Here is a 21,429-nt window from a genome sequence, read left to right as displayed (position 1 = left end):
ATTGATACATGGAGTAGAGATAGGTGGTGGAGGTTGTGGCTCCATGTTTGGTATGAATGGGTGTGGATTTGTGGTTGAAGAACTTTCTCCTTGCTCTTGGCGTTGTCTAGCCTGTTGCCTCCTACGTCTCGTTTTGCTATTGAGCCTCCTTGCGGTTCTCTCGATCTCAGGATCAAAAAGAAGTTCGTCCACAGGGATTTGCCCTCGCATAAAACGTAAGCTGCACACTAAACCAAACAAATTACAAGCACAAGTCAAAAATTCACAAGTTAAAACTTAAACAACCATTGCGATGCTCGCAATATCAATTTACAATCCCCGGCAACGGCGCCATTTTGTTGAAAGGTATATTTCGTGTCGGGTTTTTGTTATCGTATCCATAGGGATTGTAAGATATCACCGCCGTTCGATGGTTGTATTAATCTTAGCTCAATGTAACAATAGGGTTTTGGTTTTAATCAAGTTATCTTGCATAAAAAGTAATAAATTGCGGTAAAAGTTATGGTTTGATTAAATGAGAAATATTGTCAAAGTTAGGTTTCAATGATCACTTTGCATGTATTTGCTCGGTCAACAATCTTATAAACTCCTTTAGATGATAAATCATTTCACAAAGTCCTCTCAATATGTTTCTCTCGAACACATATTGTGAGTTTTGCCATTTTGATCCATTGTTTCTCTCGAACACAATCTATCAAAATGACAACTTTTTGGTTCAACCTTATGGTGAACAAAATCATTCGTTACTATCTCTAGCTAACAAACAAGTTTGGATGAAAACCTAGGTCAAGAGTCGGTAAACATCTCTCGATCATAAACCAACACAAAGAGTTTTAAATAGAAACAAAGTTTTCATCATATATTTACCGTTAAAGAGTTTACATATGAGGATCCTTACATTTACACACAAAGCTAGTAATCACCTACATCTAACCTTGACAAATGGATGACTTAGCTACTCATTTTCATGGTAGCTTGGTCGGCAAGTAAGGAAAGAAGGTTGATCAACATCCAAGTCGGATAATCGAAGTTGGATGGGAATCCACCTTCTTTTTGTAGAAGATGGTTCTAAGATGAAGAGAAAATGAAAACTAGGGCATAAAGATCCCAAGAACAATGCTGCAAAAATATCTAGAAGAAAGTACAAAAGTGGAAAAAGTTGGTAAAAATGAGGTATGGTGCCCAAAAGTGGCACCTGCTACTTATAGACCACTGCTGGGCTGTCATGTTCGTTAGGCGAGCAGAATGGCTCGCCTAGCGAGGGTCAAAAATGGGCACATAAGGCCCCTGCGCCCAGAGAAAACAGGGCCTACTGAACTGTGATGTTCGCCTAGCGAACATACCTTCGCCTAGCGAAGGACACGCTTCAACCTTCGCCCCAGCGAGGTTGAGAGGTTTTGCTACTAGAATGCTCGCTGGGGACTCGCTAGAGCTTCGCCTAGCGAGTGAGTGCTGGCTGTGTAACACCCTTCTAAATACCCCAAAATATTTAATTAAAATAATAACATATCAATCAGAGTAATTATGCCCCGAAGGGTGTCACACAATCATTTCACAACAATTATCAAAATATCCTGTCATGCTCATTTATTAAATCAAAATAAGACTCTTTCGCATAATTCGCAGCGGGTACAAAACATCGACATTCAAATCATGTACTACATTACATGTAAAGTTGAATCAACAACTAAATTAAAACATAGTCAAACATTCCCTCCCGATGTTACATCTACCAGAGCATGACCCACTAAGGACGACACTAGACTCCATAGCACTAGCTTCTACTCAACTCACTGCTCGTTACCTGAAAAATAGATGTAAGGGTGAGTTCCTCAATCAATATAATAAGCATTATAGAACAACATGTAATGCTAAGTAAATAACACATCAATTCACCCTAATCAGACTACGCACTCAGCAACGGCAATATCCGTTCAAACATCATATTCAACAGTAACATATAGCATATGTATAATCTCAACCATACTCAACATCAACAACACAACACATAACACACATATAATACTGGAATACATCCATTCATATTATATGCCATACATTCATTATGAAATGAGACTCCACACATGCGGTACCGACTATTCTTGAACATACAGTTCAAGCTCACCGATCAAATCCAGATACGGCTACTAAGCTCACTAGTCCCATTCATTTGAGATCTAATGACTCACTCACTAATTCCTCACCATGGGAATTAGCTACAGCCCCGAAGGCTAGACTATGCACACTAATCATCTAGCATGCAAACATCAACAACAAACCCACCATGGTTCACTCACTAATTCCTCACCATGGGAATTAGCTACAGCCCCAAAGGCTAGAATAAGCATGCTAATCACCTAGCAATGCAACAACAACAGCAACAATTCAAGAATAGACATAAGCTCACACTCTAAGCCATAAAACAGTCTATTCACAAATGCATACATAACTGATACATTCACAGTATCATGCTTATCATCACACATCATTAATACATTTTATCACGAAAGCATATCACATCCTGCCACATAATCAAATACAGTATTAGCACACTCTACTAATACCTATACCACTCAAAACAACGGGAAATGATCCCTGCTACATCATACATCGGCTAAGTACATCACTCAGCCTAAACAACCAAGAACTGCACAACAACAGCACAGAAAATCACAATTCTGCCCATACGCGTATTGCCTGTGCCCATACGCGTATTGCCCACGCCTGACCAAATCCATACGCGTAATGCCCACGCCCATACGCGTATGCTACGCGTATCATATTCCCATACGCGTACCAACAGAGACCAAAACACGTTCAAAACATCATCTTCCTCATCCATACGCGTATTGCCTAGTGCCATACGCGTACCAGCCATCTCATACGCGTATTGCCTAGTGCCATACGCGTACCAGCCATCTCATACGCGTATTGCCTAGTGCCATATGCGTATGACCAGAAACCAGAACTCTCAGATCTGCAATGGCTCTCTCTGCTACGGGATCTATCCAATTTACCCTTCCACAGTCCAAATTTCACACAATATTACACATAACATCTAACACGAATCATACATTTTCGATTTCACAAATTGTTAACCTTTCTACCTCTAATTCCTACGAATTTCTCATCAATCATCACCCAAATTCGTTCATCAATAAGTCACAAGTTCATCACATATATCATTCAATCAGAGGCAATTTCAATGGTTTCTCACTACCCATCACATACTATCCCATAATACCCGTTAATCGATGATAAACCCCCCTTACCTGAGTTAATCCGGCACTTCCGTTAGCTTCAAGCTTTTCCTCTTCTCTTGCTCTGCCTCTTTGCCTTTTTCCACTTTCAGCCGCTTCTCTGTTCCTTTTCACGTGAAAACCCTTTTTACCACAAATGGGACTTTTTATTGTTCCAACTTATTTTATTCCAATAAAATAATAACCCAATAATGATTATTCCAAAATAATAATAATAATCCAACTTCCAATTATTCAATTAAATTAATAAATAAAATATTAATTTAAATTAAATAATTATCTTATTTTAATTGGGGTGTTACAACTCTCCCCCACTAAAAGAGTTTTCGTCCTCGAAAACATACCTCAAGCGAACAACTCCGGATAAGACTCCTTCATCTGGCTTTCAAGTTCCCAAGTCACATTGCCACCTGCTGGTCCTCCCCAAGCTACCTTCACCAAGGCAATCTCTTTACCCCGCAACTGCTTCAATTCTCGATCCTCGATCCTCATAGGTGATGTTTCCACAGTCAGGTTATCTCTCACCTGTACATCATCTACTTGGACTACATGCGACGGATCATGAATGTACCTCCTCAACTGAGACACATGAAAAACCTCATGCAAATTCGCAAGCGATGGCGGTAAAGCGATACGATAGGCTACCTCTCCTATCCTCTCCAAAATCTGATAAGGACCAATAAATCGAGGTGTCAACTTCTTCGACTTCAAAGCTCGACCAACACCAGTTATCGGAGTAACACGAAGAAACACATGATCTCCCTCTTGGAACTCAAGTGACTTCCTCCTCTTATCATGATAACTCTTCTGACGACTCTGAGCAATTCTCATTTTCTCCTGAATCATCTTAATCTTTTCCGTAGTTTGTTGAACAATCTCCGGTCCAACCACAGCACTCTCACCGGACTCATACCAACATAAAGGCGTCCGACATCTCCTACCATACAAAGCTTCAAACGGTGCCATACCAATACTCGAATGAAAACTATTGTTGTAGGTAAACTCAATCAAAGGTAAATAACAATCCCAAGCACCTCCCTTTTCCAAAACACAAGCTCTCAAAAGATCCTCTAATGACTGAATCGTCCTCTCAGTCTGACCATCAGTCTGCGGATGATATGCAGAACTCAATCTCAGCTTAGTTCCCAAAGCCCTCTGCAAACCTTCCCAGAACTTCGATGTAAATCTAGGATCTCTGTCCGAAACAATACTGGACGGAATACCATGCAAGCTTACAATCTTCTCAATATACAACTCGGCTAATCTCTCTAACGGATAATCCATTCTGATCGGAATGAAATGAGCCGACTTCGTCAATCTATCCACAATCACCCAAATAGCTTCAAAATTCTTATTTGTCCTCGGCAAACCAGAAACAAAATCCATACTGATACTATCCCACTTCCACTCTGGGATAGCCAACGGTTGCATTAGCCCAGACGGCTTCTGATGCTCAATCTTTGACTTCTGACAAGTCAAACAGGAATAAACAAAACTCGCAATTTCTCTTTTCATTCCCGGCCACCAAAATAACTTTTTCAAATCATGATACATCTTCGTAGCTCCAGGATGAATACTCAGGCCACTACGATGTCCTTCCTCCAGAATACTCTTCTTAAGCTCAGTAACATCCGGAATACACACCCGATTACCAAATCTCAAAACACCATTCTCATCAACCCTGAATTCACCACCTTGACCTTGATTCACTAGAGTCAGCTTATCAACCAAAAGCATATCGGATTTCTGACCCTCTCTGATCTCATCCAAAATAGCACTTGTTAACTTCAGCATACCCAATTTAACACTATTGTGAGTACTCTCACACACCAAACTCAAGTCTCTAAACTGCTCAATCAAATCCAATTCCCTAACCATTAACATAGACATATGCAATGATTTCCTACTCAATGCATTAGCCACTACATTTGCTTTACCCAGATGGTAATTCAAACCAAAGTCATAATCCTTCAGAAACTCTAACCATCTTCTCTGTCTCATATTCAGTTCTTTCTGATCAAACAAATACTTCAAACTTGTATGGTCACTGAAAACTTCAAATCTTGACCCGTACAAATAGTGTCTCCATAACTTCAGAACAAATACCACAGCTGCCAACTCTAAATCGTGCGTCGGATAGTTCCTCTCATGAACCCTTAGCTGTCTCGAAGCATAAGCTATAACCTGCTTATTCTGCATCAACACACCACCTAAACCCAAACAATGAAGCATCACAATAAGCCTCAAATGATTCCGACGAACTCGGTAACATCAGAATAGGAGCAGTAGTTAACCTTCTCTTTAACTCTTGGAAACCTTCTTCACATCTTGAGTCCCAAACAAACGCTTGCCCCTTTCTAGTCAACATCGTCAACGGTAACGCCAACTTAGAAAATCCCTCAATGAACTTCCTATAATAACCTGCAAGTCCAAGAAAACTTCTTATCTCAGAAACTGACTTCGGAGCTTCCCACTTAGACACCGCTTTTATCTTAGAAGGATCAACAGCAACACCACCTCTTGAAATCACATGACCAAGAAAACTAACTTCTTCTAACCAAAATTCACACTTAGACAGTTTAGCAAATAACTTCTTTTCTCGTAGAACTCCCAAAACCACTCTCAAATGCTCAGCATGCTCTTCTTCAGATTTCGAATACACTAAAATGTCATCAATAAACACTACCACAAACTTGTCTAGGTACGGATGGAAAATCCTATTCATATACTCCATAAATACTCCAGGCGCATTAGTCACACCAAAAGGCATTACGGAATACTCATAATGTCCATACCTTGTTCTGAAAGCAGTCTTCTGAATATCCTCGGTTTTCACACGTATCTGATGATACCCAGATCTCAAATCTATTTTGCTGAACACACTCGCACCAACCAATTGATCCATCAAATCATCAATCCTCGGCAAAGGATACCAATTCTTGATCGTCACTTTGTTCAGTTGCCTGTAGTCCACACACAACCTCATAGTACCTTCTTTCTTCTTAACCAACAACACTGGTGCACTCATGAACACGATGTCCAGCCCGACCACATCTATAACACCTAACAGGAGCACTAGAGTCTCCCCCACTAGGCCTCTTCATCCCACTCTGCCGCTGGAAACCTTTGCCAGCTGCATACGGTTTCCCACGATCAATCTGATTCTTACCTTTCCTATAAACCCTTTGCTGATAGCTCTCTGCTCTAGCTTTGGAATCCTGTTCGAAAATCCTGCAACAGTCAACCAAATCAGAAAACACCCTGATCCGCTGATATCCAATCGCCTGCTTGATCTCGGGACGCAACCCGTTCTCAAACTTCACACATTTGGAAAATTCCCCAGTAGCCTCACTATAGGGAGTATAATACTTTGACAGCTCTGTGAACTTAGCAGCATACTCAGTAACAGACCGGTTACCCTGCTTCAATTCCAAGAATTCTATTTCTTTCTTTCCTCTGACATCCTCTGGAAAGTACTTCCTCAGAAATCTCTCTCTGAACACAACCCAAGTGATCTCAGCATTTCCAGCAGATTCCAACTCAGTGCGGGTAGCAACCCACCAATCATCAGCTTCTTCTGACAGCATATGCGTACCGAACCTGACCTTCTGGTTATCGGCACACTCAGTTACTCGGAAGATCCTCTCGATCTCCTTCAACCACCTCTGAGCGCCATCTGGATCGTATGCTCCCTTGAACATTGGAGGATTGTTCTTTTGGAACTCACTCAGTTGACGAGCAGCTCCCATTCCCACAACATTCGGATTTCCTCCAAGTACTCCAGCTAGCATACCCAGAGCCTCAGCAATTGCAACATCATCTCTACCTCTTCCAGCCATCTCTATTCTGAAAACCCAACAAGCTAAAACAATAAGTACTGATAGGGTTACACAACACCTATCCCGTACAGGGGAAACAGAATAATTACGACTCGACTCGACCGACTATGCTCTGATACCACTAATGTAACACCCTTCTAAATACCCCAAAATATTTAATTAAAATAATAACATATCAATCAGAGTAATTATGCCCCGAAGGGTGTCACACAATCATTTCACAACAATTATCAAAATATCCTGTCATGCTCATTTATTAAATCAAAATAAGACTCTTTCGCATAATTCGCAGCGGGTACAAAACATCGACATTCAAATCATGTACTACATTACATGTAAAGTTGAATCAACAACTAAATTAAAACATAGTCAAACATTCCCTCCCGATGTTACATCTACCAGAGCATGACCCACTAAGGACGACACTAGACTCCATAGCACTAGCTTCTACTCAACTCACTGCTCGTTACCTGAAAAATAGATGTAAGGGTGAGTTCCTCAATCAATATAATAAGCATTATAGAACAACATGTAATGCTAAGTAAATAACACATCAATTCACCCTAATCAGACCACGCACTCAGCAACGGCAATATCCGTTCAAACATCATATTCAACAGTAACATATAGCATATGTATAATCTCAACCATACTCAACATCAACAACACAACACATAACACACATATAATACTGGAATACATCCATTCATATTATATGCCATACATTCATTATGAAATGAGACTCCACACATGCGGTACCGACTATTCTTGAACATACAGTTCAAGCTCACCGATCAAATCCAGATACGGCTACTAAGCTCACTAGTCCCATTCATTTGAGATCTAATGACTCACTCACTAATTCCTCACCATGGGAATTAGCTACAGCCCCGAAGGCTAGACTATGCACACTAATCATCTAGCATGCAAACATCAACAACAAACCCACCATGGTTCACTCACTAATTCCTCACCATGGGAATTAGCTACAGCCCCAAAGGCTAGAATAAGCATGCTAATCACCTAGCAATGCAACAACAACAGCAACAATTCAAGAATAGACATAAGCTCACACTCTAAGCCATAAAACAGTCTATTCACAAATGCATACATAATTGATACATTCACAGTATCATGCTTATCATCACACATCATTAATACATTTTATCACGAAAGCATATCACATCCTGCCACATAATCAAATACAGTATTAGCACACTCTACTAATACCTATACCACTCAAAACAACGGGAAATGATCCCTGCTACATCATACATCGGCTAAGTACATCACTCAGCCTAAACAACCAAGAACTGCACAACAACAGCACAGAAAATCACAATTCTGCCCATACGCGTATTGCCTGTGCCCATACGCGTATTGCCCACGCCTGACCAAATCCATACGCGTAATGCCCACGCCCATACGCGTATGCTACGCGTATCATATTCCCATACGCGTACCAACAGAGACCAAAACACGTTCAAAACATCATCTTCCTCATCCATACGCGTATTGCCTAGTGCCATACGCGTACCAGCCATCTCATACGCGTATTGCCTAGTGCCATACGCGTACCAGCCATCTCATACGCGTATTGCCTAGTGCCATACGCGTATGACCAGAAACCATAACTCTCAGATCTGCAATGGCTCTCTCTGCTACGGGATCTATCCAATTTACCCTTCCACAGTCCAAATTTCACACAATATTACACATAACATCTAACACGAATCATACATTTTCGATTTCACAAATTGTTAACCTTTCTACCTCTAATTCCTACGAATTTCTCATCAATCATCACCCAAATTCGTTCATCAATAAGTCACAAGTTCATCACATATATCATTCAATCAGAGGCAATTTCAATGGTTTCTCACTACCCATCACATACTATCCCATAATACCCGTTAATCGATGATAAACCCCCCTTACCTGAGTTAATCCGGCACTTCCGTTAGCTTCAAGCTTTTCCTCTTCTCTTGCTCTGCCTCTTTGCCTTTTTCCACTTTCAGCCGCTTCTCTGTTCCTTTTCACGTGAAAACCCTTTTTACCACAAATGGGACTTTTTATTGTTCCAACTTATTTTATTCCAATAAAATAATAACCCAATAATGATTATTCCAAAATAATAATAATAATCCAACTTCCAATTATTCAATTAAATTAATAAATAAAATATTAATTTAAATTAAATAATTATCTTATTTTAATTGGGGTGTTACAGGCTGCGTTTTTCACCAAAACAGAATGAACTCGCTACCACCTTCGCCTTCAGCTCGCCTAGCGAATTAATTTGACAATTTACTGGAGCTGTTCGCCTGGAACTCGCCTAGCGAACCAATGCTTCGCCACAGCCTCGCCTAGCGAGCAGGCTGATGAAATGCTTGTATTCTTTGGTTCCTTTGCCAATTTTCTTGTGTCTTCATTTTCAATTAGTTCATGTCTTTCCTTCACAATAACACACAAATCAAAGGCACCAAGCTTGTTTATCAATGTAATGCATTCCATGTAAAACAAATGTGGTTTTGACAGTTTTAGCAAGGAAAAAGAGTGAAAGATGCCCACATATGATAGCTCTAATAAGCACTTTTGGGCATCTAACAGGTTCGTGACTTTATCCTTGAATAAAAAACTCTATTTTGGTTCGTGAATATCAACCATTAAAATCTCCATAATGGGTCTTGAGCTCAACCCAATTAAAAGGTATATCAGTTCGAGACCAGCCCAACTAAAATATCATGTGTTTCATGAGTTCAACCTGATATAAAAGCTTAGTCAGTTCGAGATTAGATAATATAAAATCTCAACTCCGATTGTAGACAATCTATTCAAAACCCTAGTTCAATTAGAAGGATAACCAACTCAAAACTCCATCTTGGTTCGAGATCAGCCTTGGAAAAATATCTATTTAGTTTAGAGAATAACCAAGCTTGACTTATTCATTGTTTGGCTGGAAGCTAGCCTTAAAACTTCATTTCCTTGTGTAAGGGGGTTCGTGGGCACATCCTTCTAAAAAATATCAAGTTTAATGAATACTCTCTAGAATAATTCTTGGGGACTTGATTAGGTCATTTTAGATCGAACCTGTATGATTCTTTGTTGTTCTTTCTTCTCCATTATCTCTTTTATTTTTAGTCATTTTCTTTCCTTTGATTTTCCGCTGCTTATATTACTCCATTGTTTTACAAAATGTTTTCAAACTCTTGTTTTGAAAATGATTTTGTTTTAAACCAAAGTTTTTCAAACCTCAACAACTCAACACCCCTCTTGTGTATGGAGTCACATGTTCAAAAGTGGAATCAGAGTCTAACTCTTGTTTAAAGACTATTCGTCTCAGAAAGAAGATGACTTGCAATAATTTTTTTAACAAAAGGACTTTCCTAAACACACTTACTCCTTTAATGGTGATAACTTTACATTATGGAAATCTAGAATTAAAATCTTCATTCAAAATTTTGATCTTGAATTGTGGAAAACAATAATCAATAGTCTTTTTATCCCTACTCACTATGTTAATGGTGAAGTAGTAGATAATCCTGATTTTCTTTGGACCAGGGAGGACAAGAGAATGTTTATAAATGATTTTAAAACTAAAGTTAAAGATCCGCATGAAACTCTAAGTAAATTTACTAAGGGAAAAGAAAACATATATTTGATTGTATCAAATAAAAGATCTTTCTTTTATAAAAGTAGACTAGGTTTTAGAAAGAGTAGATCACATAGCAAAAGATTAAATAGGAAGAAATTGAGTCGCCCTATCTTCAAATGCTCATTTTGTAATAGGTTTAGCCACTTAAAGTCTTTCTGTTATGATAAACTATGAAGATCTAAAGGTTGGAACCCAAGACCTCTTAGAACCACTAACACAATATGACCCCAAAAGATTTGAGTATCAAATGTGAAAATCTAATCTGTTATGCAGGGATGCTTTGCATTTTTAATGAAACCTTAGTGCGTATTAAATGAAGTTGTACAAAACAATATGTATAACTCTGAGTATACAAGTAAAAATTGTGCCTGGTGGCATTTGATGATCTTGATACTTGTGATCAAAGTATGTTCGCTAGTTATGTATTTCAATATACGTGATCAAAACACTTTTCGTTAAAGATGCCTCTCAATATTTATGATGATCTTTGATGATAATTTAACCTATTAATAGGTTGTGGTAATAAGTTTGTAATGGATTTATCGACCATGTGGTTTGTGATGGAATAGTGCCATTAGTTAGTTTTGACTTATTCAAGTTTAGAGTTAATTGTTTGTTTCTGAATAAACTTATTCTTTAGGAATAGGATTCTGTGTTTGATTTATTCCTCCTTAGAAATAGCCATGATCTAGTCATGTAAATCATGGTCCTTATTTTACTCCCTTTTTGTTTCTGTATTGGCTATTTATATGCCATTTAGTTACATTCAATAAATTAAGCTTGATAGCTACAATCTGATTTTAACAGTGGTATCAGAGCTCACACAAGGGCCTGATCGATAGTAAAAGAAAAAAAGGAAGAGAGAAGTTGAGTGAAACACAAAAAGAGAGGAAACAACAAGCCATGTCTGACGGCAATAACCTTCTCAGTATTTCGAAGTTCGATGGAGACTATGATCACTGGTCCATGCTAATGGAAAACTTGCTGAGATCAAAGGAGTACTAGAGCTTGGTGGAGCAAGGCTATGAAGAGCCTAAAACGCTGGAGTCACTCACAGGAGCGGAACATCGAACCTTGGAGGAGAAAAAGCTAAAGGACTTGAAGGCAAAGAATTATCTGTTTCAATCTATTAACAAGAATATTTTGAAAACAATCACCAACAAATCCACCTCCAAAGCACTGTGGGATTCAATGAAGCAAAAATATCAGGGGAATGCTCGAGTTCAACGAGCTCAACTTCAAAGGCTACGGCAGGATTTCGAAATTCTAGAAATGCTAAATGGTGAGTGTGTGAATGATTATATTTCTAGAGTCATGTTAACTGCAAATGACATGAGAGGAGCAGGAGAGACCATTGAGGATAGACATATTGTTGAGAAGATTTTGCGTACACTGTCTGACAAATACAACTATATTGTATGCTCAATTGAAGAATCCAAGGATATCAATAAAATGACAGTAGATGCATTGCACAGTTCATTGCTTGTTCATGAATACAAGATTAAACGGAAGGATGTGACTGAACAAACATTGAAGGTTACAGGAGACAGCTCGAATTTCCGAGTTGAGGAACGATTCAGTGACCGAGGCAGAGGGCGTGGAGGACACATAGGTAGAGGCAGAGGCAGAGCATTCAATAAATCCACAGTTGAGTGTTATCGATGTCACAAGCTGGTACATTTCCAATACGAATGTCCCACCTATGCCAGTTATGCTGAAAACGCAGAGCTGAATGATGGAGAAGAGATGCTTCTTATGTCATATGTGGAAATGCAAGGAGCCACACGAGATGAAGTATGGTTTCTGGACTCCGGATGCAATAATCGCATGAGTGGAGACATGAAATGGTTCACTGAAATTGATAAATCATTCAGACACAGTGTTAAGCTGGGAAATGACTCCAAATTGGCTGTCATGGGAAAAGGCAAAATTCGAATGAAAATAGATGGACGGGTTATGGTCGTCACAGAGGTATTTTACATTCTTGATCTTAAATCAAATGTCTCCTTAGCATTGGTCAGCTTCAAGAATGAAATCTATCCATATTAATTAAGAATGGATGTTGTAGCATATATCATGATGTTAGAGGTCTGATCATACGAACTGTGATATCCGCAAATCGTATGTCTGTGCTTCTGGCATCCGTTCCTGTTGTCTCAAATGATATATCAAAGGAAGCATGCTTCAATGTAACCTCTGAAAATGTCACAAACCTGTGGCATCAAAGGTTTGAACATCTGAACATGAAAGGACCGCATACTCTTGCCTACAGAAAGATGGTTCAAGGCCTGCCGATACTGAAGAATCAATCCAAGGTGTGCACCATATGTATGAAAGGAAAGCAGCAACGTGATTCTTTTCCCAAATTAAGCACTTGGAGAGCATCCAGACCTCTACAACTAATTCACTCAGACATATGTGGTGCAATTACTCCTGAATCTCACAGTCATAAAAGGTATATAATTACTTTTATAGATGATTATAGCCGAAAAATGTGGTCATACTTTCTACATGCCAAGTCAGAAGCTTTTGATACATTCAAAAGGTTCAAGTCATCAGTTGAGAAGGCAACAAGATACAACATAACTTGTTTACGCACCGACAGAGGTGGAGAGTTCACTTAATCAGAATTCAATGACTATTGTAGCACCAATGGAATCACAAGACAGCTCACTACTGCCTACTCACCACAGCAAAACAGAGTTGCGGAAAGGAGAAACCGAACCTTGATGAATATGGTGCGCTGTATACTTGCAGCGCGAGATGTTCAAAAGGAGTATTGACCGGAAGTAACAAACCTGTCCACTCATGTTTTGAATAGATGTCCAACATCAGCCTTGCCAAACATGACACCCGAAGAAGCTTGGAAAGAAAAGAAACCATCAGTGGTACACCTCAAGGTGTTTGGTTGCATAGGATATGTTCATATTCCTGATGCCACAAGGAAGAAGCTGGATGAGAAGAGCATCGAGTGCGTCTACATGGGAATTAGTGAGGAGTCCAAAGCTTTTCGAATGTATGATCCAGAAACAAAGAAGATCATTATTAGCCGAGATGTAGTTTTTGATGAAATGGAAAAATGGGATTGGAAGAAGTCAGGAGAAACTAACTCTCTTGTTGATATGTGCAAAGAAAATGAAGAGAATCAGGAGAATAAAGATTCAGAAGATGAAGGAGTCAATCTCCCTGAAAAGAGAGTAAGAAGGAAGCCAGTATGGATGACAAACTATGAATCTGGAGCTGGATTGTCCGACGAGGAAAACGAAGGAGTGGAGCAGCTTACCCAGAAGATGCAACAGCTTGCTATGTTTGTTTCAAATGATCCTGCCACCTTTGAGGAAACAGCCAAAAGTCAGGTATGGAGGGATGCAATGGCAAATGAGATTGCAGTAATTGAGAAGAATGGAACATGGGAATTAACAGATCTGCCAACAGGAGCAAAAAAGATTGGTGTTAAGTGGGTATTTAAGACCAAAATGAATGAAAAAGGAGAAGTAGACAAATGCAAAACGCGTCTTGTTGCGAAAGGATATGTTCAACAAGTTGGAATCGATTATACTGAGGTATTTGCGCCCGTGGCAAGATGGGATACAATTCGACTAACTCTGTCCGTTGCCGCTAGTCGAGGATGGACAGTTTATCAACTCGATGTTAAGAGTGCATTCCTACATGGAGAGATAACAGAGGAAGTATACGTGGAACAACCGAAGGGATATGAGGTGACAGGTGAAGAAGACAAAGTGTATAAACTAAAGAAAGCTCTCTATGGGCTTAAACAGGCCCCTCGAGCATGGTTCAACAAGATAGAATCATACTTTGTCAAGGAAGGCTTTGAATGAAGCACGAGCGATCACACTTTGTTTACAAAGAAGGAAGGAGGAAGAGACATTATTATTGTAAATTTGTATGTAGATGACCTCATCTTTACAGGAAATAGTGACAAAATGTTTAAAGAATTCAAGAGCTCAATGAAAAAGGAATTTGAGATGACTGATATGGGATGCATGAGATATTTTCTCGGTGTGGAAGTCACACAAACTTCTTATGACATTTTTATTTGTCAAAGGAAGTATGCTAATGAAATACTGAAAAGGTTTGGCTTACAAAATTGTTCATCTGTCCACAACCTAATTGTTCCAGGGTGCAAACTCACAAAGGATGTTGGAGGGTTAAAGGTTGATGCAACCACATATAAGCAAATGGTGGGAAGTCTTATGTACTTAACTGCCACTAGACCAGATCTGATGTATGTTTTGAGTCTGGTGGCTCGTTTCATGGAAGCTCCGACGACTATGCATCAACAAGCTGTGAAGAGGGTTCTGCGCTACATAAGAGGGACCACTGAATTGGGAATGTTTTACAAAAGAGAAAGTGAAGAGAATTTAGTAGCTTTTTGTGATAGTGACTATGCCGGGGATCTTGAAGACTGAAAGAGCACCTCAAGGTATGTTTTTAAGATGTCAAATGGATTAGTTGCTTGAAGTTCTAAGAAGTAGTTTGTGGTGTCGCTGTCCACCACTGAAGCCAAATTTATTTCTGCAGCAGCCTGTGTTGCACAAAGTATTTGGATGATGCGTGTACTTGAGAGGTTGGAGATTAAGCAAAGTAAGTGCATTATTTTATGTGATAATAGCTCAATGATTAAACTTTCGAAGAATCCTGTTATGCATGGTAAGAGTAAGCATATTCACGTTCGATTTCACTTTTTTCGTGAGTTGACAAATCAAGGAGAAGTTAAACTAGTGCACTGTGGTACTAAGGATCAATTAGCTGACATCATGACCAATGCCTTGAACCGTGAAGTATTCGTGAAGTTGAGAGAAAGACTTGGAATGTGTAGCATTGAAGAGATAAACTGACTGTACTTCTTGAATAACAGTTCAATTTATGAGAGGGTTTGATGAAATAGTGCCATTAGTTAGTTTTCACTTATTCAAGTTTAGAGTTAATTGTTTGTTTCTGAATAAACCTATTCTTTAGGAATAGGATTCTGTGTTTGATTTATTCCTCCTTAGAAATAGCCATGATCTAGTCATGTAAATCATGGTCCTTATTTTACTCCTTTTCTGTTTCTGTATTGACTATTTATATGCCATTTAATTACGTTCAATAAATTAAGCTTGATAGCTACAATTTGGTTTTAACAGTTTGGACCAACTCTCGTGTCAAATATTTTTTAAAGACTCTCTTTCTCTCCAAACTAAAAAAAAAAATCTTTAAAAGTTAAAAACTAAAGTACAAATACTTTTATTTATTGTTTAAAATTATTTTTAATCATCTGAAAAATATTAGAAGTAGAGATTAAAGTGGTGAAAGAATAAGCAAAATCAATTGAACGGAGAAGGTTACTGGCAGAAGAACACGGTTGAACGGCGAGAATGCAGCAACTGTGCATGAACCTATTGTGCAGTGTCTTCATCCCCCAAACGCCGCCGCTAACCCTGCTTCCGATCACTTTTCTGCGCTCCTCCGATCAATGCGCGCTCACCGTGTCACTGTAAGTTGCTACTAAGTTCCTTTTTCTATTTCAATTTTCTGTTACTCATAATGTGCTTTACTATAAACGATTTTTCGTTAATTTTAATTACCTGATTAGTTATACATTTCGTTGATTTTAATTACCTGATTAGTTACGCATTTCGTTAATTTTAATTACCTGATTAGTTATGCATTTCGTTAATTTTAATTACCTGATTAGTTACGCATTTCGTTCATTTTAATTACCTGATTAGTTACGCATTTCGTTAATTTTAATTACCTGGTTAGTTATGCATTTCGTTAATTTTAATTACCTGATTAGTTGTATTTCACAATGTGAGTAAACAAGGCTAATAAGAGTCACATTCTAAGCTATAATACTCTATACCACACAGGATTATGTTTATTTTATTTTATTTTATACCGCTTCATCTTCCATTTCAAGTTTTCGGTTAAATAGCAACAAACAACATAACCGAATAGTCAAAGTTAGAAACAGAGTGAGTGAGATCATTTTTTTCTGTTTATTCTTTCCAATTCCAATGGTGCTTCGTCGTAGCCAACGCATTTCCAACGCAAAATCTTCTGGTATTCTTCTTAATCTTCCAATTTTCCTTTTCTTTCAATTGTTTCTGTTGAGTGCATGTTTTGATCATATACCCTTTTCTTGTTCGTTTCTTGAATCTTTTCAACCTTCTACATTTTTCTTTTTGTTATACAGAAATTTTGTTCTTGATTTGATGAGTTGAAGCACACTTTATAATCTATATTTCTTGTTTTGTTGATTTGTCTATAATTATAGGATGATATTGAAATGTTTATGACTTGATGTCTCTCTATGTATCATTATAGTTTTTTAAAGTGAGCATTTAACCCTGGTTTTGATGTAGGACTAATTTTGAGTAGTTACGTGGAAGAAGATAGTGATTATGAGGAAGAAGAGAGTGACATTGAAGTAATAGAGAACAATGAACCGCCAATGGTTCAGGTTCCGCAGCAGCCACTTCCCATTGATTTAACAGGAAATAAAATGAAGGTAGATGGAAGGAGGTCAAGAAAAAAGGAAAAGCCAGTGTTAATATGGCAAGTGAGGGAAAAGGAGCTAGACATATTTGTTCAAATGATAATGTCACAAGAACAACACATGAACCATAGGGCAAACGATTATGAGAGTGAAATGTTGAATGAAACTGCGGAGGCCTCCTCTGATTTCATTGTACCTTTGCTTAGATTCCAAAAGGAATGGTTGGCTTGGGCTTTGGATCAGGAACGAATTTTTGAAGGTGGAGTGCTTGCAGATGAAATGGGAATGGGAAAGACCATTGAAGCAATTGCCCTTGTCCTTGCCAAACGGGAACTCCAGCGAAATGGATTTGTATTTTCACAACCACCTTTACCATCTTCTTCTGAAGCGTTGCCTTTGATCGAAGGAACTCTTGTCATTTGCCCCGTGGTAGCTATCACTCAGTGGGTCAATGAGATTGACCGATGTACTTTGAAAGGAAGTACCAAGGTTCTAGTTTATCATGGGGCTGACAGAATTAAGAATTGGAAACAGTTCTCCAAGTATGATTTTGTGATAACTTCATACACTATTGTTGAATCTGAGTGCAGGAACATGTCAAATTGGCGTGGGAGAAATTGTGAAGGACCTAGTATTGTTAGACAAGAAAAACGTAAGAAAAATATATCAAATGTTGTGCCAGCCCTACATGCTGTAAAGTGGCAGCGGATCATACTGGATGAGGTCAATTTTGACTTGGTGTTAGTTTCTGTGTTTTGAAAATGACAAGTTTTCTTTCTTCCATTTTACCGACCATTTTTTTCGTATATTTATTAAACATCAGGCACATTATATAAAAGATAAACATTCTAATACCACTCAAGCAGTTTTTGCTTTAGAATCTACATACAAATGGGCATTAAGTGGCACTCCGTTTCAGAACCGTCCTGGAGAGTTGTATCCTCTGGTGAATTTGCAAAGCTTCTTTGGCCGTAGTTCTGTAATGTACGAGACTTATGTTTTAAATATGTCTTAATTGAAATTTCATGCGTGCAGATAAGGTTCCTACAGATAAATCCTTATTCCTATTACTTTTGCAAACGCTGTGATTGTAGAGTTCTTCATCATAGGTATGGTGATTCATTTTATACAATGAGTTGTGTGCATTCGCAAGCCTTAGTCATACGCGAAGCATATATGGACTTACTGAATACTGCAATATTTTCTCATATTATATCTTGTCGAATAAAATCCGGTACTACTTCAATGACTTAATATTGTTTTCCTGGTGCCTTTGTTTTCAGGTATGAATTATGTTCAGACTGCTCCCATGGGTCTGGGGATCATTTCAGTTGGTGGAATAAAGTAAGTTCTGCAGCTTCTTTGCCTTTTTTTAAGGAGACAGAACTCATATTTACAATTTTCAGTTGCAAAAATAACCAGGAGAAATAGTTTAAGCTGACATACTCTTTATTTTTTTTTCTATCTTGCTTAGTACATTGCTAAACCAATTGAAAATTCTCGATACAATGATGCTCATGGGAAAGAAGCTATGATATTGCTCAATCACAAAATTTTTAAAAAATTAGTACTTAGGCGCACCAAAATAGGCAGGGCTTCTGATGTTGCACTTCCACCTACAACTGTAAGTTGTTTCCCATGTGGTTAATTGTTCAATTTTAAATAAGGAAAAATTATTTGGAAATTTCTTCTATGTTTTTCTGTAGGTTTCAGTGAGAAGGGATTTCTTGGATAGAGAAGAGCTCGACTATTATGAAACATTATACAAGGAATTTCAAGCAAAACTTGATAGGCATGTCATTCTTTTTCTTAGCAGTCAAGAAAAATACCATGAGGTTTAACTAATTCTCATAAGGCAAAAGGACAAAAGGGAGGGGGAGGGGGGGTTCCATCTTTAGAAAAAACATATACATAAATCCTGTATTTTTTTTATTGATATGCTGTCTCCTTTACAGATATTTTAGAGAAAATACTATGGGGGATCACCGTGTTGAAATCGTTGACCTGATCACACGGCTGCGTCAGGTGGACAAATTTTCTACTACAGTAAACCAGTTTTATGTTTTTTTCCACCTGCAATACAACTTTTTCCCCCTTTTATATCTGGAATGTTGATTAAGAGTGACATGCTTTATGAATATGTATTATATTGGGATGGACGTCAAGCTCTCAACGTCTAACAAATATTCCCGAAAAATATGATTGTATCTTGTCTATTTCATTCCATGTGTTCAAGTGAAACTAATTTGTTGATGAATAGTTAAGATCTGCATTTTTACATATCCTTAAATGCACAGGTAACAAATCATCGATACCTTGTGGAATTTTCTCAAAAAGAGGAGTTAAATGCTGAAGATCTGGCAAGTAGTGCAGCTGACAAACAAGAAAGTGGCATTTGTCATAAGCCAGAAGAAGATCCTGTTGATTTAACTTCCAACAAGGATGTTAGGGATGACGATGATAAAATCATGGTTAAATATTTCAGATCCTCAAGAATTTTAAAAAACATTGAGCTTGAGAACTTTCAGACAAGCACTAAATTAGAGGCTTTGGTATGTAGTGTTGAATGATTAGTCACGTTGTAAATGTTCTCTTTTCTGGTTTCCTGTTTCATTTTACTGTCTCCGACATTCCTTTATGCCTTAATGAATTGAATGGTTGTAGAGAGAAGAAATAAGATTCATGATTGAAAGAGATGGTTCTGCAAAAGGGATTGTTTTTAGCCAATTCACATCATTCTTAGATCTTATATACTACTCTCTGTACAAGGTAAATTAATTTTGAACTTCTATTCTATTGATACATGTAAAGTACATCTGTATGATGACAAATGCATTAACTGCAGTCTGGAGTATCTTGCGTTCTATTCTATTGATACATGTAAAATACATCTGTATGATGGCAAATGCATTAACTGCAGTCTGGAGTATCTTGCGTTCTGTTGAATGGAAGCATGTCACGAGCAGCACGGGATGCTGTTGTTAAAAGATTTAATGTTGAACCAAATTGCAGAATTTTGCTCATGACCTTGAAGGCTGGTGGTATTGCACTCAATTTGACAGTAGCATCACATGTGAGCATTTTCATGTTGCTTTTATACTCAAATAAAATAGGATAGTTAAGTTTCCTTGGAATTAAGCTTAGATTTGTGTTGGTTTGTTGGATGTGGACAGGTTTTCATTATGGACCCTTGGTGGAATCCAGCTTTAGAGCTTCAGGCTCAAGACAGAATTCACCGAATAGGGCAATATAAACCTACAAGGTTTTGGTTCTTGCTCTTCAGCTTTCTCAAGCCACCATGTCTTTCTTCTTGGTCTGACACTTCATTTTTATACAGGGTTGTGAAGTTTGTCATTGCAGACACAGTTGAGGAGAAGATTTTGAAGGTCCTGGAGAAGAAGAGACTAGTTGCTCAAGGGTAAGTGTGATGTGTGAAATATAAAGAGTTGAAATTTAACCAAATTTCATATTATTGACTTGGGTGTTTTCTGTCTCATTTCATTATTAGGATTTTAGACGGTTCTTCTGAAGCTATGGAGCAATTGTCAGTTTCTGACTTCCAAACTATGTTTGGTAAATGATTGTAGAATAAAAATGTATCTTTCAACACCCTCCAGTAATTGTCAAATGCGTTGCGTCTATTGACACTACATTTTTGGTATTATGTTCATATGTTAGTTGCTGACATTTGACTAAAATGTGATGTTTTCTATTTCAATACACATGAAAATCAAGAATAAAAGGGACAAGGATCCTTTAGTTGGACTTATTTGTTGGAATGTGCTTCTACAATTTTGGACATTATATATTTGAATTTTTTCTTCCTCATATTTTCTTTCAAATTTACCCATCTCAGATTACACAACTCCCTAGTCGATTAGATGATGCTAATTGAGTCCATAACAGATTATGACAAACTCTTAATGATTGGTAACAACTCTATATCATAACCTTCTAATTTATGCACAAATAATCAATTATTTACATTGCATGATTGATTAGCTAATCGATTAGGTTATTTATTTAGCTCATGGATTGTTTCTAAAATTACACCATTATTTGGCCTTTATATAGAGAGATTATCTATCATTTCAAATTATCGAGAAAATGTGGAAAAAAACTCAGTTTTCCTTTATCTCATAGTCTCTTTAAATCATTTCTACTTTTTCACAT

General features: G+C 37.9%; 2 protein-coding genes across 4 annotated transcripts; both read left to right on the top strand.

The window, feature by feature from the left end:
* Positions 1-14,698: 14,698 nt before the first annotated feature.
* On the top strand, positions 14,699-15,184 carry LOC127082249 (uncharacterized mitochondrial protein AtMg00810-like). The gene has a single exon (XM_051022491.1). The coding sequence runs from the start codon at positions 14,699-14,701 to the stop codon at positions 15,182-15,184; it is 486 nt and encodes a 161-aa protein (XP_050878448.1).
* A 783-nt stretch (positions 15,185-15,967) lies between these two features.
* Positions 15,968-21,025, top strand: LOC127086723 (ATP-dependent helicase rhp16). Of its 3 annotated transcripts, none has more exons than XM_051027514.1 (14): positions 15,968-16,251; positions 17,123-17,979; positions 18,080-18,202; positions 18,292-18,365; positions 18,540-18,600; positions 18,731-18,880; positions 18,963-19,048; positions 19,212-19,281; positions 19,554-19,808; positions 19,921-20,025; positions 20,177-20,329; positions 20,430-20,518; positions 20,594-20,674; positions 20,765-21,025. In XM_051027514.1, the coding sequence occupies exons 2-14, from the start codon at positions 17,212-17,214 to the stop codon at positions 20,835-20,837; spliced, it is 2,088 nt and encodes a 695-aa protein (XP_050883471.1). In that variant the 5' UTR covers positions 15,968-16,251; positions 17,123-17,211; the 3' UTR covers positions 20,838-21,025. The 3 variants fall into 3 exon arrangements, with proteins under 3 accessions (XP_050883471.1, XP_050883472.1, XP_050883470.1); XM_051027513.1 differs by lacking the exon at positions 15,968-16,251 and adding an exon at positions 16,320-16,820; XM_051027515.1 differs by lacking the exons at positions 15,968-16,251; positions 20,430-20,518; positions 20,594-20,674; positions 20,765-21,025 and adding an exon at positions 16,317-16,820 and having other exon boundaries at positions 20,102-20,324.
* The last annotated feature ends 404 nt before the right edge of the window (positions 21,026-21,429 follow it).

Source organism: Lathyrus oleraceus, chromosome 5 (assembly GCF_024323335.1).
Source record: "Lathyrus oleraceus cultivar Zhongwan6 chromosome 5, CAAS_Psat_ZW6_1.0, whole genome shotgun sequence".
In the NCBI taxonomy this organism is placed as follows: Eukaryota; Viridiplantae; Streptophyta; class Magnoliopsida; order Fabales; family Fabaceae; genus Lathyrus; species Lathyrus oleraceus.
This window is presented reverse-complemented; position numbering and strand designations above follow the sequence as displayed.